This window comes from Xyrauchen texanus, chromosome 33, assembly GCF_025860055.1.
Source record: "Xyrauchen texanus isolate HMW12.3.18 chromosome 33, RBS_HiC_50CHRs, whole genome shotgun sequence".
NCBI lineage: Eukaryota > Metazoa > Chordata > Actinopteri > Cypriniformes > Catostomidae > Xyrauchen > Xyrauchen texanus.
The window spans coordinates 39,481,717-39,496,716 of record NC_068308.1 but is presented as its reverse complement, the minus strand read 5'-3'; the positions used below and the strand labels follow the sequence as shown (position 1 = coordinate 39,496,716).

Below are 15,000 nucleotides of genomic sequence, written 5' to 3'. Positions count from 1 at the left end.
CTCTATAGAGTTATCCAAAAAGAAATCAGAACATCTCGCATTCACGCTGAATTTGAATTAGCTGATCTCTATAGAGCTATCCAAAAAGAAATCAGAACATCTCACATTCACACTGAATTTGAATTAGCTGATCTCTATAGAGTTATCCAAAAAGAAATCAGAACATCTCGCATTCACGCTGAATTTGAATTAGCTGATCTCTATAGAGTTATCCAAAAAGAAATCAGAACATCTCGCATTCACGCTGAATTTGAATTAGCTGATCTCTATAGAGCTTAATTTGAATTAGCTGATCTCTATAGAGTTATCCAAGAAGAAATCAGAACATCTCGCGTTCACACTGAATTTGAATTGGCTGATCTCAATAGAGTTATCCAAGAAGAAATCAGAACATCTCGCATTCACACTGAATTTGAATTAGCTGATCTCAATAGAGTTATCCAAAAAGAAATCAGAACATCTCGCATTCAGACTGAATTTGAATTGGCTGATCTCTATAGAGTTATCCAAAAAGAAATCAGAACATCTTGCATTCACGCTGAATTTGAATTAGCTGATCTCTATAGAGTTATCCAAAAAGAAATCGGAACATCTCGCATTCATGCTGAATTTGAATTAGCTGATCTCAATAGAGCTGAATTTGAATTGGCTGATCTCTATAGAGTTATCCAAGAAGAAATCAGAACATCTCGCATTCACACTGAATTTGAATTGGCTGATCTCAATAGAGTTATCCAAGAAGAAATCAGAACATCTCGCATTCACACTGAATTTGAATTGGCTGATCTCAATAGAGTTATCCAAAAAGAAATCAGAACATCTCGCATTCAGACTGAATTTGAATTGGCTGATCTCTATAGAGTTATCCAAGAAGAAATCAGAACATCTCGCATTCACACTGAATTTGAATTGGCTGATCTCAATAGAGTTATCCAAAAAGAAATCAGAACATCTCGCATTCAGACTGAATTTGAATTGGCTGATCTCAATAGAGTTATCCAAAAAGAAATCAGAACATCTCGCATTCAGACTGAATTTGAATTGGCTGATCTCAATAGAGTTATCCAAAAAGAAATCAGAACATCTCGCATTCACACTGAATTTGAATTGGCTGATCTCTATAGAGTTATCCAAGAAGAAATCAGAACATCTCGCATTCACACTGAATTTGAATTGGCTGATCTCAATAGAGTTGAATTTGAATTAGCTGATCTCTATAGAGTTATCCAAAAAGAAATCAGAACATCTCGCATTCAGACTGAATTTGAATTGGCTGATCTCAATAGAGTTATCCAAAAAGAAATCAGAACATCTCACATTCACACTGAATTTGAATTGGCTGATCTCTATAGAGTTATCCAAGAAGAAATCAGAACATCTCGCATTCACACTGAATTTGAATTGGCTGATCTCAATAGAGTTGAATTTGAATTGGCTGATCTCTATAGAGTTATCCAAAAAGAAATCAGAACATCTCACATTCAGACTGAATTTGAATTAGCTGATCTCAATAAAATTATCCAAAAAGAAATCAGAACATCTCGCATTCACACTGAATTTGAATTAGCTGATCTCTATAGAGCTGAATTTGAATTGGCTGATCTCAATAGAGCTGAATTTGAATTGGCTGATCTCAATAGAGCTGAATTTGAATTGGCTGATCTGAATAGAGCTGAATTTAAATGAGCTGATCTGTGTTTCTTGGTCTAAAAGGAAAAGCCTACAGTTATGATTGAAAACCGTGTTTAATACAAGCTCAAACATGTGTTTCAGTCCGTCGTGTCTGTCAATGGATACTTAACATGAACATCATATCGGCTCAAAAATGTTCTTTTGATATTCATTTTAGATTTCGTTTATTAGAAAGCAAAACATTTAAATGACACAAACTGACACATGTTGATTTTGTGTTTTTAGCTTCACGACTTTGCCAAACTGAATGACGACGTGTTATATGTGTATAACGACATCGAGCACTTCAAAGGAGAACCACAGAAAATCTCCATTTCCTGTGAAGAAGACGTTCATGTTACAGAGGAGGTGTATAAAAGAGCGCGGTTTACGATGCCCACATACAGGTACACACACGCACACGTCCTACTTATTGTGCTTTTAACCATATCTAAATGAGAAGTGTCATTTCTGTGCCACCAGATGTAATTGCTAATAAAATAACAACAACAGGTTTCCCCAACAGATTGTCCCGCTTTTCAATAAGGTCGTATTTTATAACGTTAGTTAAAGGTAGCAATTTTCATGTAATATTCGGCTTTTTTTGGCGATGTGTTAACGGCTTGAAACGCAACTTAAAAAACGAGGCCTTCTCGGACTTCCTAGGTTGCCTAATAAAGCTGGTTTTGCCGGGAAAATCAAAGGATGTGACATTTATGCGCTCCTGAGAGCCTCAACGCTTCTCTTCCGCTGTTCAACAGTGACAACAAACGGCAACACTAGATAACGTTATCTTGGAGATGAATCCAGCATCTGTGAAACAAATAAACATTTATCTACTGAATCCCGTCTGGCTAAGCGGGAACGTGATCGGGTTGAAACTAGAGTGAACATCGGCAGGGCATTTGATTCCTGGAGGGACCTTTGTTTGGTTTTGGGGATCAGAACAGTCCCTGAATTGGCGTTCTTCTTATTGGACGGGTAAACTTGCATAACTGCAAAGTGTGTGACATATAGTGCCATAAGGATTGATCGGTGTCATTTTAGCTAGCTTGATCTTGCATGCTAACGCAGACGAATCGCATGCTAACTTGCTTCGTAACTTGCAAATAATTTCATCGATCTTCTCTTGATACTAAAAGTCGGTTATACAAGATAAATTTAAGCAAATACGCTAGGTTCTTATTCGTAGCAGAACATGTGACATACAAAACATACTGTAACGGGATTCATGGGAAGGAGGCGGCGAAAACCGGCTTGAAAATAGAAATAATATTTTAATATTAATCTGAACCATAAAGACCAACACACACACAGGTGTCGGACAGCTGCCCGTAAATCTCTCTCTCTCTCTTTCGCACTGCCGTTGGCATGCCGTACACCCCCACTAGGGAGGGGCGTGCTTCCGCCCCGTCTGCTGGCAGGTCATCTCAGTCTACCTGGATGAGGGAGGGGACAAGGGGAGTGAAAAAAAAGGGTGGCACCTACACGCCGTAACGGTGAAAGAGAGAGGAAAAAAAAACACCTACTCGACCGGTTCTCTGATACGCCGTAGCTTGGTCCTCGGCCACTCCTCCACCCTCTAGTAGATGACAGCCGCGCCTCTCCGGACGGATCGGAGTCAGACCTCCGGCCCCTGGCAGACGGAGCGCACCGGCGCATTTTTGGTTGACGGTAGGGGTCTCCCCCGCCCCTGGCAGCAGTAACCGCTACAAGTGGTTGGTTGGGAGCCCCTTCTCCCCTTGCGGTCGGCGGCTGTCCATACATGCAATAATGCAACATAACGGTAAAGTGTCTTGTATAGTTCGCTAGTGTGTAGCTGTATGTGTTTATCAGTATGCTATGTTAGCTGATAACTAGTTTTAGTTTAGTCTCAAAGTTTGCAGTAATTATGCTACCTCGTCTGTCAGCATGATGCCGGTCAATCACAATTCAGTCTCTTTGTACGTTACGTCATTGTTTTGGTCGATGCATGCTTCTATACACTTTGGAGTGTGTGCACGAGCTGCAGTTCACTGAACGGCCACAGGTGTCACTAATAACAAGGCTTTCTGAATCGTACATACTGCACCTTTAAAAAAATATATTTATATGAACTAACAATGAATAATACTTATTTAAGATTTGATGAATCTTAGTTAATTTGTTAATGAACTATGAGCTAACAATGAACAATTGTATTTTTGTTAACTAGCATTAATGAAGATAAATAAATAAATGCTGTAAAAAGAAAACAATCGTTCTTTGTTTGTTCATGGCACCTAATGCATTAACTAATGTTAACAAAAAAAGCATATTTTAAATAGTTACCAAAGAAGAATGACACATTTAAAGCTAGGGTGTGTTATCCAGAGAGGCTAGGAGTTAGCAAGCTAGCTTTGAAAACATAGAGCCCGCCCTCGCTTCAGAGGCGTCTCCAAAGCCACGCCTCCACCGCTTTTAGCACGCTTTTTATCCAGACGTTTTTACGTTTTAGAAGTCTTTCCTTTCTTGGCTTTTACTGGTGGTTCAGGAGGAACATAAGTTTCTATTCTCGCGCTCGCTCTGCACAGCGCCAGTGAACCCACGCTGAAGACGTGTGATTGTTAAGTTATGCGGCGGTATGCAAATGTAGATTGACAGACAGGAAGGACATCCTATCATTACATTCGGACCTTAGTCCTGTCCCTTCCACAGAAGATATATAGATTTATTTACATTTCCAGCACTTAAATGATTGATTGTTATCAGGATATCAAGAGACTTTCAACCAGTATAACAAAAAATGTTACTGGAAAGGTTTGCACACCCTAGCTTTAAGCTTTAACTTATGGTAACATCTCAAAATGCTCCAGAAAAACAGGCAATAATCACAGTTATGTGTCTCCAGGTATTACCGTCTGCCACTGCCGATGGAGGGCGCCCCGCTGGAGGACGCGTTTGATGCGTTTGTCAACATTCTCAGGGTAAGAAATCCTGCTGAAATTGCTGGCATGAAACACCAAGAACCATATTCAACTTGCATGTCATGAGTCTGTCCAGTGTCAACATGACCTTTCTAAAAATGCGTTAAACTTCTAAATCAGAGGTTTTCAATTGGTGAGGCACGCCTCCCCTGTGGGGCATCATAGAGCACCAGAGGAGGCGCAGCGCTGGAAAAGAACATAATGGTTCATGTCTGTACACATCTATCCTGCTAGCTTGCGTGTTGAAGTGTTATGCATATGTCGGACAGCTGCCCATAAATCTCTCTCTCTCGCGTGCTGCCGTCTCCGGTCAGCCTTTATGCCTCTCGGGGGCTAATTAGCCTGATTAGGGGCCGGGTGTGCGGAATCACGACCCAGCCCCGCCCTCCGCCCTGCCACACATACAATAGTGCAACATAACAGCACTAATATGTGTTATGCACGTGCGCGGGGAAGTGCATGTTATGCACGTGCCCGGGGAAGTGCGTGTTATGCACGTGCGCGGGGAAGTGCCTGCGCGTTGTGCGTGTGCGCGGGGAAGTGCATGCATATGCGCGGGGAAGTGCCTGCGCGTTGTGCGTGTGCGCGGGGAAGTGCTTGCGCGCGGGGACGTGTGTTTTATGCAAGTGTGCGGGGACGCGCGCGTTGTGCACGGTGAAGTGCATGTTATGCATATGTGCGGTGAAGTGCCTGTTACGCATATGTGCGGTGAAGTGCCTGTTATGCATATGTGCGTGTTATGCATGTGCGTGTTATGCATATGCGCGGTGAAGTGCCTGTTATGCATGTGCCTGTTATGCATATGTGCGGTGAAGTGCCTGTTATGCATATGTGCGTGTTATGCATGTGCGTGTTATGCATGTGCGTGTTATGCATGTGCACGTTGAAGTGCGTGTTATGCATGTGCACGGTGAAGTGCATGTTATGCATGTGCCTGTTATGCATATGTGCGTGTTATGCATGTGCGTGTTATGCATGTGCGCGGTGAAGTGCCTGTTATGCATGTGCCTGTTATGCATGTGCGCGGTGAAGTGCCTGTTATGCATGTGCCTGTTATGCATATGTGCGGTGAAGTGCCTGTTATGCATATGTGCGTGTTATGCATATGTGCGTGTTATGCATGTGCGCGGTGAAGTGCCTGTTATGCATATGTGCGGTGAAGTGCCTGTTATGCATATGTGCGTGTTATGCATGTGCGTGTTATGCATGTGCACGGTGAAGTGCATGTTATGCATGTGCACGGTGAAGTGCATGTTATGCATGTGCCTGTTATGCATATGTGCGTGTTATGCATGTGCCTGCTATGCATATGTGCGGTGAAGTGCCTGTTATGCATATGTGCCTGTTATGCATGTGCGTGTTATGCATGTGCGTGTTATGCATGTGCACGTTGAAGTGCGTGTTATGCATGTGCACGGTGAAGTGCATGTTATGCATGTGCCTGTTATGCATATGTGCGTGTTATGCATATGTGCGTGTTATGCATATGTGCGTGTTATGCATATGTGCGTGTTATGCATATGTGCGTGTTATGCATGTGCGCGGTGAAGTGCCTGTTATGCATGTGCCTGTTATGCATATGTGCGGTGAAGTGCCTGTTATGCATATGTGCGTGTTATGCATATGTGCGTGTTATGCATGTGCGTGTTATGCATGTGCGTGTTATGCATGTGCACGGTGAAGTGCGTGTTATGCATGTGCACGGTGAAGTGCATGTTATGCATGTGCACGGTGAAGTGCATGTTATGCATGTGCCTGTTATGCATATGTGCGTGTTATGCATGTGCCTGCTATGCATATGTGCGGTGAAGTGCCTGTTATGCATATGTGCGTGTTATGCATGTGCGTGTTATGCATGTGCGTGTTATGCATGTGCGTGTTATGCTTGTGCACGGTGAAGTGCGTGTTATGCATGTGCACGGTGAAGTGCATGTTATGCATGTGCGTGTTATGCATATGCGCGGTGAAGTGCGTGTTGTGCATGTGCGTGTTGTGCATGTGCGCGGTGAAATGCTTGTTATGCATGTGCGTGTTATGCATGTGCGTGTTATGCATATGCACGGTGAAGTGCGTGTTATGCATGTGCGTGTTATGCATATGCACGGTGAAGTGCGTGTTATGCATGTGCGTGTTATGCATATGCGCGGTGAAGTGCGTGTTATGCATATGTGCGGTGAAGTGCGTGTTATGCATGTGCGTGTTATGCATATGCGCGGTGAAGTGCGTGTTATGCATGTGCGTGTTGTGCATGTGCACGGTGAAGTGCATGTTATGCATGTGCACGGTGAAGTGCATGTTATGCATGTGCCTGTTATGCATATGTGCGTGTTATGCATGTGCCTGCTATGCATATGTGCGGTGAAGTGCCTGTTATGCATATGTGCCTGTTATGCATGTGCGTGTTATGCATGTGCGTGTTATGCATGTGCACGGTGAAGTGCGTGTTATGCATATGCACGGTGAAGTGCGTGTTATGCATGTGCGTGTTATGCATATGCACGGTGAAGTGCGTGTTATGCATGTGCGTGTTATGCATATGCGCGGTGAAGTGCGTGTTATGCATATGCGCGGTGAAGTGCGTGTTATGCATGTGCGTGTTATGCATATGTGCGGTGAAGTGCGTGTTATGCATGTGCGTGTTGTGCATGTGCACGGTGAAGTGCGTGTTATGCATGTGCGTGTTATGCATATGTGCGTGTTATGCATATGTGCGTGTTATGCATATGTGCGTGTTGTGCATGTGTGCGGTGAAGTGCGTGTTATGCATATGTGCGGTGAAGTGCGTGTTATGCATAGATGATTTTGTGTCTTAACTTTTGGCAGCCGGATCAAATAATTAATTAAAATATTAAATAAAATGTATTGATTACTTCCGGTTTGTTTTTTTGTATTAACCCTCATAGTTTTCAGTCAATAACACATGCTTACGCTCTTTTAACTGTAGTAACTGTGATAATTATGGTTACCGTGATAAATGGCTGTTTTTAGAGTTACTCTTGTGTTTTGAGCGTGTGTGTCTGTATGTTTGAAGCAATCTTGCAGCCTTGATGAATGACACTTCACATGTGTTGTGCTTCCTGTTTCTCTGGTTTCAGTAGAAACGAGATGAAGCCACAGATTTGTCGAGTTCAAACATTAGAAAGTATTAAATGGCCAAAGTGAAACCACAAGATGCATGTGTTAACCCCGTATTATGACATGAAAGAATTGTCAGAAATTTTTAATTTATTTTGTTTTACATTTAAACTGTTTTTATTACCATTTGACAAACTATAAAAGTATAAAAAGTTCCACTTTGTTTTTGTTTTCTAACATATTTGACACATTCGGCTTTAAAGGTCACTATCCTCTTGAGATCAAGCAATTCGTTGTTGTGTAGGACATTTGTTATGTAAGTTTTTCTACAGGGGTAAATCTTGGGGTATTATCAGAGGACTCTCTGGGCTTTTCAGAGATGCCAAATATTTGAGAGTTTGACCATAACAACTTCCTCTTCTTGCTGTTGAAATATGGATTGAAATGTATCATAGTTCAATTCAGCACATCAAATACAATATGAAATATAGCTACATGCAGCATAGGTCCTTTAATTCCACATGTCACAAGATGTAAAAGCATTATTCATATAGCTCGTAAGCACCTTAAATATAAATAAGACAGTTTTATTATTTTAGCTTAATGTATTATTCATTCAAACTTTTGACGAAAATGTTGCATTGTCACCAAATTCGTATAGTGCATTCAGAGTGTTTGGACAATTACACGCACAAAATGTTATGTCAATAGGACACGGCATTACTGAATTATAACCGGAGATGCTTTTTGACGTCTTGCCATCAAATTGGTCTGTCAAAGAGATTTAGATAATATTATGTCATGAGTGGCCCTAGATGATACACAACAAATTTTCGTGCAAATCGGATATACGACCTGGACGGAGTTCGAAAAATTTTGTTTTCAGTTGACGGGAAATGACGCTGACCAGGCAAATGTGGTATCATCGTACTCGTTATGGCCCAAGGAATCCAAAGAGACCAATCTTATGATTTTACTCCAAACTATTCAGAAGTTATAAGCAAAAATAGCATTTTTCATTTTTTTGACCACTAGGTGGTGCTGTGCCAAAACTGTGCAGGTACCATGAGGTCATGCCTGTGATGACTTATACCAAGTTTCATCTCAATACGCTAAAGCGTTGCGAAGTTACAGCCACAAGTCCATTTTGGCTCAATCGTGGTCAATTTCATTGAAGCATTATTCGAAAACAATTTGATTGATAAAAAAGCTTTTGATAACTTTTTGTCATCAGTGTCCATAGATCAGGGGTGTTCAATTACATTTCCAAGATGTCCGGTCTGGACATTCCCGTCCCACCAAAGGTCCGGACAAAAATAACTTTCGTCACAATGTATCATAATAACATTTCATATTGTGTCTTATAATTTCAAGTGTCTAGGCCTTACGGTTTAGTCTGCACGGTCAGTTTTAGAGCAGAATAATAATAATAATAATGATCCTGATAAAAACAATAGGGCTTGAACCCCTAATAAAATATTCTTTTTTCAATAAAAAAAAATTATCAACGTATTTTATGCACCAAACAATATATTGACATTTTAAAAAATGGAACTTATGGTATGATGACATCATAATAGCTTGTAATGTTAAATAATGAGATCTTTATAATGGCAGAGCACGCTGCATATATGACAATACATGGAAATAGTTGTTCTCGCACTTTAAATCTATCTTATAAAATGTAAATGTCCGAATTTTCAAAGCTCTGAGATTTAGTTTTGTGGTGCGCATCAATGTAATGTAACGGTGATTGAGAGAAATTCCTCAAAAGCCTGTTATATCACATTTGATTCATGCATTTCAATAAAATAATTTACAAAATTTGAACCAAGCACAAGTTGCTTATATTCAGGAATCCGCCGCCATTATAAATAGATCGATATAAACATTGAAACCACTTTTTATTCACAAATAACCACTAGATGGTGCCATAAACATGTGAGACTTTCATAACATAGGCTGTTTGGCTTGTCAGCTTTAACAGAGTTAAACATGAGCCGGCAAACATTGTGTATCATATTTAATACACATGCTGTTATAGGGTTAAACTAGTTATTAGTTGCGTTTTATTGTTTGGATTTAGTATAACTTTCCTTGTTGTTTGTGTCACCATCAGAACAGACCGACCAGTTGAGAATCGCTTCTTTATACAGTGTTTATTGTAAGGGTTTCGTTCCCAAACTGCTGTTTAAAATGAGCTGTTTGTCTTTTTGATGGATTGTCTGGAGCTTGTGGGCGTTTTTAAAATCATTCATCCAAACGGCGTCCTCCACACTCTCATAATTGCATCCGCTCACCATTCAAAGCGTCCTGAACAACCTCAGAGCTCACGCTGGTGTTTTAGCCTGCCAATAGAAGGATACACTGGAAGTAGCTGTATAAAAGAGACAAGATGACTTCCTGTCTTGCATTTAAGACTGCTTGTTCTGCCGGTCTGCCAACTCGACTCGTGCAGTGACCCGATCTGTGACAGAGTTGATTATTTATTCAGTTTCTCTACTTTAACTGGTGATTTCTCTCTAAATGTAATTTGCACGTTTTTAAAAGTAACACTCATCTGGTAAATGTTGCTTATGGAAAATAAACCAAATTTCATTTATTCATTGTTAACATTTTTGGTCAATGACATGCTTATTTAAAAAAAAAAAAAAGAAAAAAAACAAGATTTATATATATAATTTTTTTTTCACACACCTCTACTATGATAATTTTTTTTTTTCAACGAGTTCAAAGACATTTGGATATTTTTAAAGTCAAAAATGTCATGTGTATCCATCTGGAGACAAAAAAAAAATGCTGAAATTCTTGAAATTCTGAATTCTTTGTATTAATAGTATGAAATAGTCTTTTATTATTACGGTTCGTTAGTATTATTATTATTATTATTATTATTATTATTCCGCTCTTGAGTCTATGGCAGCCCATACAACCACTTGTGGGAAAGTTATGAAATTTGGCACACCGATAGAGGACAGTCTGATCTGTTACCACCGCAACTTTGACATCTCTACCTCAAACCCTCTAGTGCCACCAACTGCCCAAATTTGATTAACTTTTGAACCGTGAGTTCTAGAAACTAAATTATTCTTCCTCTGATTCCTTGGCTCAAGACGATTCGATTGCATTTTCCACCATTTTGAAATTTAAAAAAAAAATACTTTTTCGAACTCGTCCTAGGCCGTTTGTCCGATTTGCACAAAAATTGGCCTCACAGAAAATTCACAGAATTTTGATAAACCATAACGTTTTCGAATGGCAATTCGACGAAGAGCAAGCCAAAATGGACATGAGGGTATATCTCCGTAATGCTTTTAGCTTATTTATACCAAACTTATTATTTGTCATAGGCACCATGACTCGAGGGTGCCTGCTCAGTTTCGGAACAGTGCCACCTTGTGGTCATGAGATATGAAAAAGCACGTTTTTGCTTATAACTTCTGAACAGTTGGTCATAAAATCATCAAATTGGTCTTATTAGATTCAGTCGGGTATATCGAGTCCAACGATTTGAAAAATTCCTGTGTTGGCCATTTTGGATGTCAGCCATTTTGAATTTAGTAATAAAATGCTGTAGTTTACGAACGACTTGACGTATCATAACTACTGTTTCTTTTGCACCATGATCTGAAGGGACTCAAAGTTTTGGGACAGCACCACCTTGCGGTCAAAAATGGTAATGCTATTTCTAAAAATGCTAATAGTTATTGAATCCTTTTGCTTATTGTCATGAGACTGGTCTTGATAGATTCTGTGGTTCAAGCAGAGAACAATGATACCAGTTGTCATGATCGAGCACACTTCCTGTCCGCCATTTTTAAATGTTTTGAAACGTACTTTTTCGAACTCCTGCTAGACGGTTTGTCCGATTTGCATGAAAATTGGCCTGCATCATCTAGAGGCACTCACAACAAAGATATTCACAGAATTTTGATAAACGATATGGTGTTCGAATGGCGCTTTAACGAATTTGCCAAAGAACTCGCAAAATTGAACTTTGCTGTAACGCTTTGAGGGATTGGGACGAAACTTGGTACACGTCGTCACCATTAGGCCCTGAGGTTACCGGTTAGATTTTTGTGCACTGCCCCATACTGGTCAGAAGATAGCTAAATTCATATTTTGGCTTATAGCTCTTGAACGCTGTCCTGCATGATAACCATTCTGCCCAGATACTACCTGAGCAGTTTCAGAACAGTGCCACATACTGGACAATTATTTTCTTTTTTAAATAAATGTTTATTTATGATTGAAAGTTTACTTTTTCTAACTCTTCATACACTGTTCATCGGACCCTTACCAAAAACATGTCACAAAGCTTCTTTTGGTGCTCATGGTGCTGATAATTGGCTTGACCCCGGTATCGCTGCTTGCAGCTATATTTATTATTATTATTATTATTATTATTATTATTATTATAAAAAAGCAGTGAAACTATTGTTTAAAAATATTATTCATATTTAAAAAAACAACACCTTTTGTCCACCAAATCAAAGTCAGGTGGTGTACCAACTTTATTAAATATTACTCAGTTCAATTTGGTGGAATTTTGTTATGAACTTGAAATGCATAAATCTTTAAATGTTCTTAAATTATTAATAATATCTGTAATAAACATGTACTCTATTCTGCTTCTTTTTCTCTTATAGGAGAATCCTTCTCTCTCTTTGAGTCGTGATGCAACTCATCCTCTGCCAGCGCTTTTGTTCAGTTGTCAGGTGGGCGTCGGTCGCACTAATCTGGGTCTGATCCTGGGCTCATTAGTGATGATTCACCTCACACGGGCGACACAAGAGACAGCACCACCGTAAGACCCCAAACACACACGAGTGATGTTTTTGGCTTCTCTTGCTGCTTTTACAGAATGTTTTATTAAAAAACTTAAACATACTTCAACTTCTTTGAAAAGTTTAATACTATAGTTATTTTTGTGTTTGATGCTGGGCCCTGTAATGTGAAGGATTGCATGTTTTCATAGAGTTGTAACAGAAGAGGATGTAAAGGCTAAACCTAAAATGCAGTTCCAGGTGATCCAGACACTCGTCAGCAAACTGCCTAAAGGTCAAGAGGTCATGGAAGAGGTCAGACTTTGGTCTTGTGTTAATACTAAATATGATTAACATCAAGAGTTTTAACTTGACATTTGTAGTCTATTTACTCCAGTGTAACTGGATGATATATTTGCTGAATTTGCTGAAATTTGATTGGCTGCTGGCGGCCATGTTTTTTTTATTTGTCCGAGTCATATTGTAGAATATGTTAGCATTTGGCCCCTACAAGAAGCATACCAATATTTCAACTTCATTGATAGCTTTTTTTTTTGTTGTAGCGCCCCCTATAGGCAAATTTTGTCACGATATTTGTATGCTGACTCACAATGTGCTGTTGTCTATATCAGCGGTCCCCAACCTTTTTTGCGCCGCGGACCGGTTTAATATCAGACAATTTTTTCACGGACCGGCCTTTAAGGTGTGGTGGATAAATACAACAAAATAAAATGATACGATGGGCATAAAAACTGGGGTATTATTTAAATCTAATAATAAACATGAATCCAATGTGTAGATACTCGCAACTTTATTAGCAGCGTCTTCGTAACATCGCGCCAACAACATAACATGAATAACATCCTCTCTGCCCCCGCCTAACGCACTCTGGTCGCTATGGTAACATTTAAACATGCCTTCAAAATAAGATACACCACAAAAACAAATATAAAGGGCATGAAAAATACAACTCACCATAACGCTCAATCAGTGGGAGCCCTGAGCCTGTTTCTCTGTAACGAGACGGTCCCATCTAGGGCTAATGGGAGACAAGGACACCCGAAGTGTGTTGCTTATGTCCAGTCTACTCCTAGAAGTTCACGGCAAATGTCTTTTGTGGCGGGAAGGATCAATTCTTCACCAATAGTGAATGGTTTCTTAGCCTTAGCAATACGGTAAGCCACCAAGTATGATGCTCTCAGTGCACTCGCATTTATTGATGTGGTGGCCCTCAGCAATTGCTTCTGGCCTTCTTGTTCAAACTTTTTTCTTTCAAAATACTCAAAAGGCTTGCCCCAGAGCGGGCTTGGTGCGTGTAAATCACCTGTTGCGATAAATCCATATTTCAAGTAGGACTCCTGGTATTGTCTGTTAAATGCAGCTTTCTTTTTCTTGGAAGTCATAGGCTCTTCTTCAGTCTCCTCACTGGACTGTTTCCCCTTCGCAAAGAAACTTTCCAGAGATGTTTGTTTTTTACTCATTTTGCTAGATTGTGGGTTTATTTTTAGCGGTACCGTATCACGTGACCGAGACAAGCGTTGCTATGCGCCAAGAGTGAGTCATAGACGGATGTAACGGAGAGATTTTATTATTTTAAAATGTATTATTTTTCAAAATAAAACATCGTTCAGACTCAGATAATAAATAAAATAAATTCAAAATAATAAAAAACATTTTTTTTTGGAAATAATGTGAGTTATTTATTCTTTCTGTGCGGCCCGGTACCAAATGACCCACGGACCGGTACCGGGCCGCGTCCCGGGGGTTGGGGACCGTTGGTCTATATGTATGAAATTTCATAACATTTGGCCTTTTTGTTTGGTAGATATTGGTCAATACGTACAAAATAGATGATGCCTGACCAATTCATTGGCTTATATCTTCAACACATCGACGAATCAAAATTCCTTGGATTACTTTTTGTCAGGAGGGTTCATAGTAGACACACACCAAATTTTGTGAGAATCGGATATACGGTCTAGGAGGAGTTCGAAAAAGTTGCTTTTTAGAAAATTAGAATAGTGGCAACATTTTATATAATGCAATAAAACGAAGATATGTATTTTGTAGGTCTTGGTGCAAGGAATTATGAGATTATTCAACTCGGTGGAGTTATTGGCAAAAATTTTAATGTCCTTGTTTGATTTTCATAGAACATGGTACACAGCCACATTCTGACACGGTCTACAAATATCTCAAGTTTTGTAATGGTCAGCCATTCAGATTTTATGTTAATAGCTGCTGAAATTTGATTGGCTGCTGGCGGCCATGTTTTTTTATTTGCTCGACTGATATTGTAGTACATGTTAGCCTTTGGCCCCTACAAGATGTATACCAATTTTCAACTTTTATCATACGGTTGTGGAGTTATTAGTTGTAGCGCCCCCTATAGGTAACATTTTTGCGACTTTGCATGCATCCTCAATGTCCTGTTTTCTGTGTATGAAGTTTCGGAACATTTGGCCTTTTTGTTTGGTAGATATTGGTCAATACGTAAAAAATGGACGACGCCTGACCAATTCGTTGCCTTATATCTTCACAAC

At 39.8% G+C, this 15,000-nt stretch overlaps 1 protein-coding gene across 4 annotated transcripts in view; it reads left to right on the top strand.

Annotated features, from left to right (window-relative positions):
- The window catches only part of LOC127626463 (paladin-like), a 101,215-nt gene that overhangs the window by 29,979 nt on the left and 56,236 nt on the right, over nucleotides 1–15,000 (top strand). For all 4 annotated transcript variants that reach the window (XM_052102248.1, XM_052102249.1, XM_052102247.1 and 1 more), the window contains exons 6-9: nucleotides 1,918–2,078; nucleotides 4,541–4,616; nucleotides 12,341–12,498; nucleotides 12,670–12,772. In XM_052102248.1, the coding sequence (XP_051958208.1) occupies nucleotides 1,918–2,078; nucleotides 4,541–4,616; nucleotides 12,341–12,498; nucleotides 12,670–12,772 (498 nt within the window). The remainder of the gene's footprint in view (nucleotides 1–1,917; nucleotides 2,079–4,540; nucleotides 4,617–12,340; nucleotides 12,499–12,669; nucleotides 12,773–15,000) is intronic.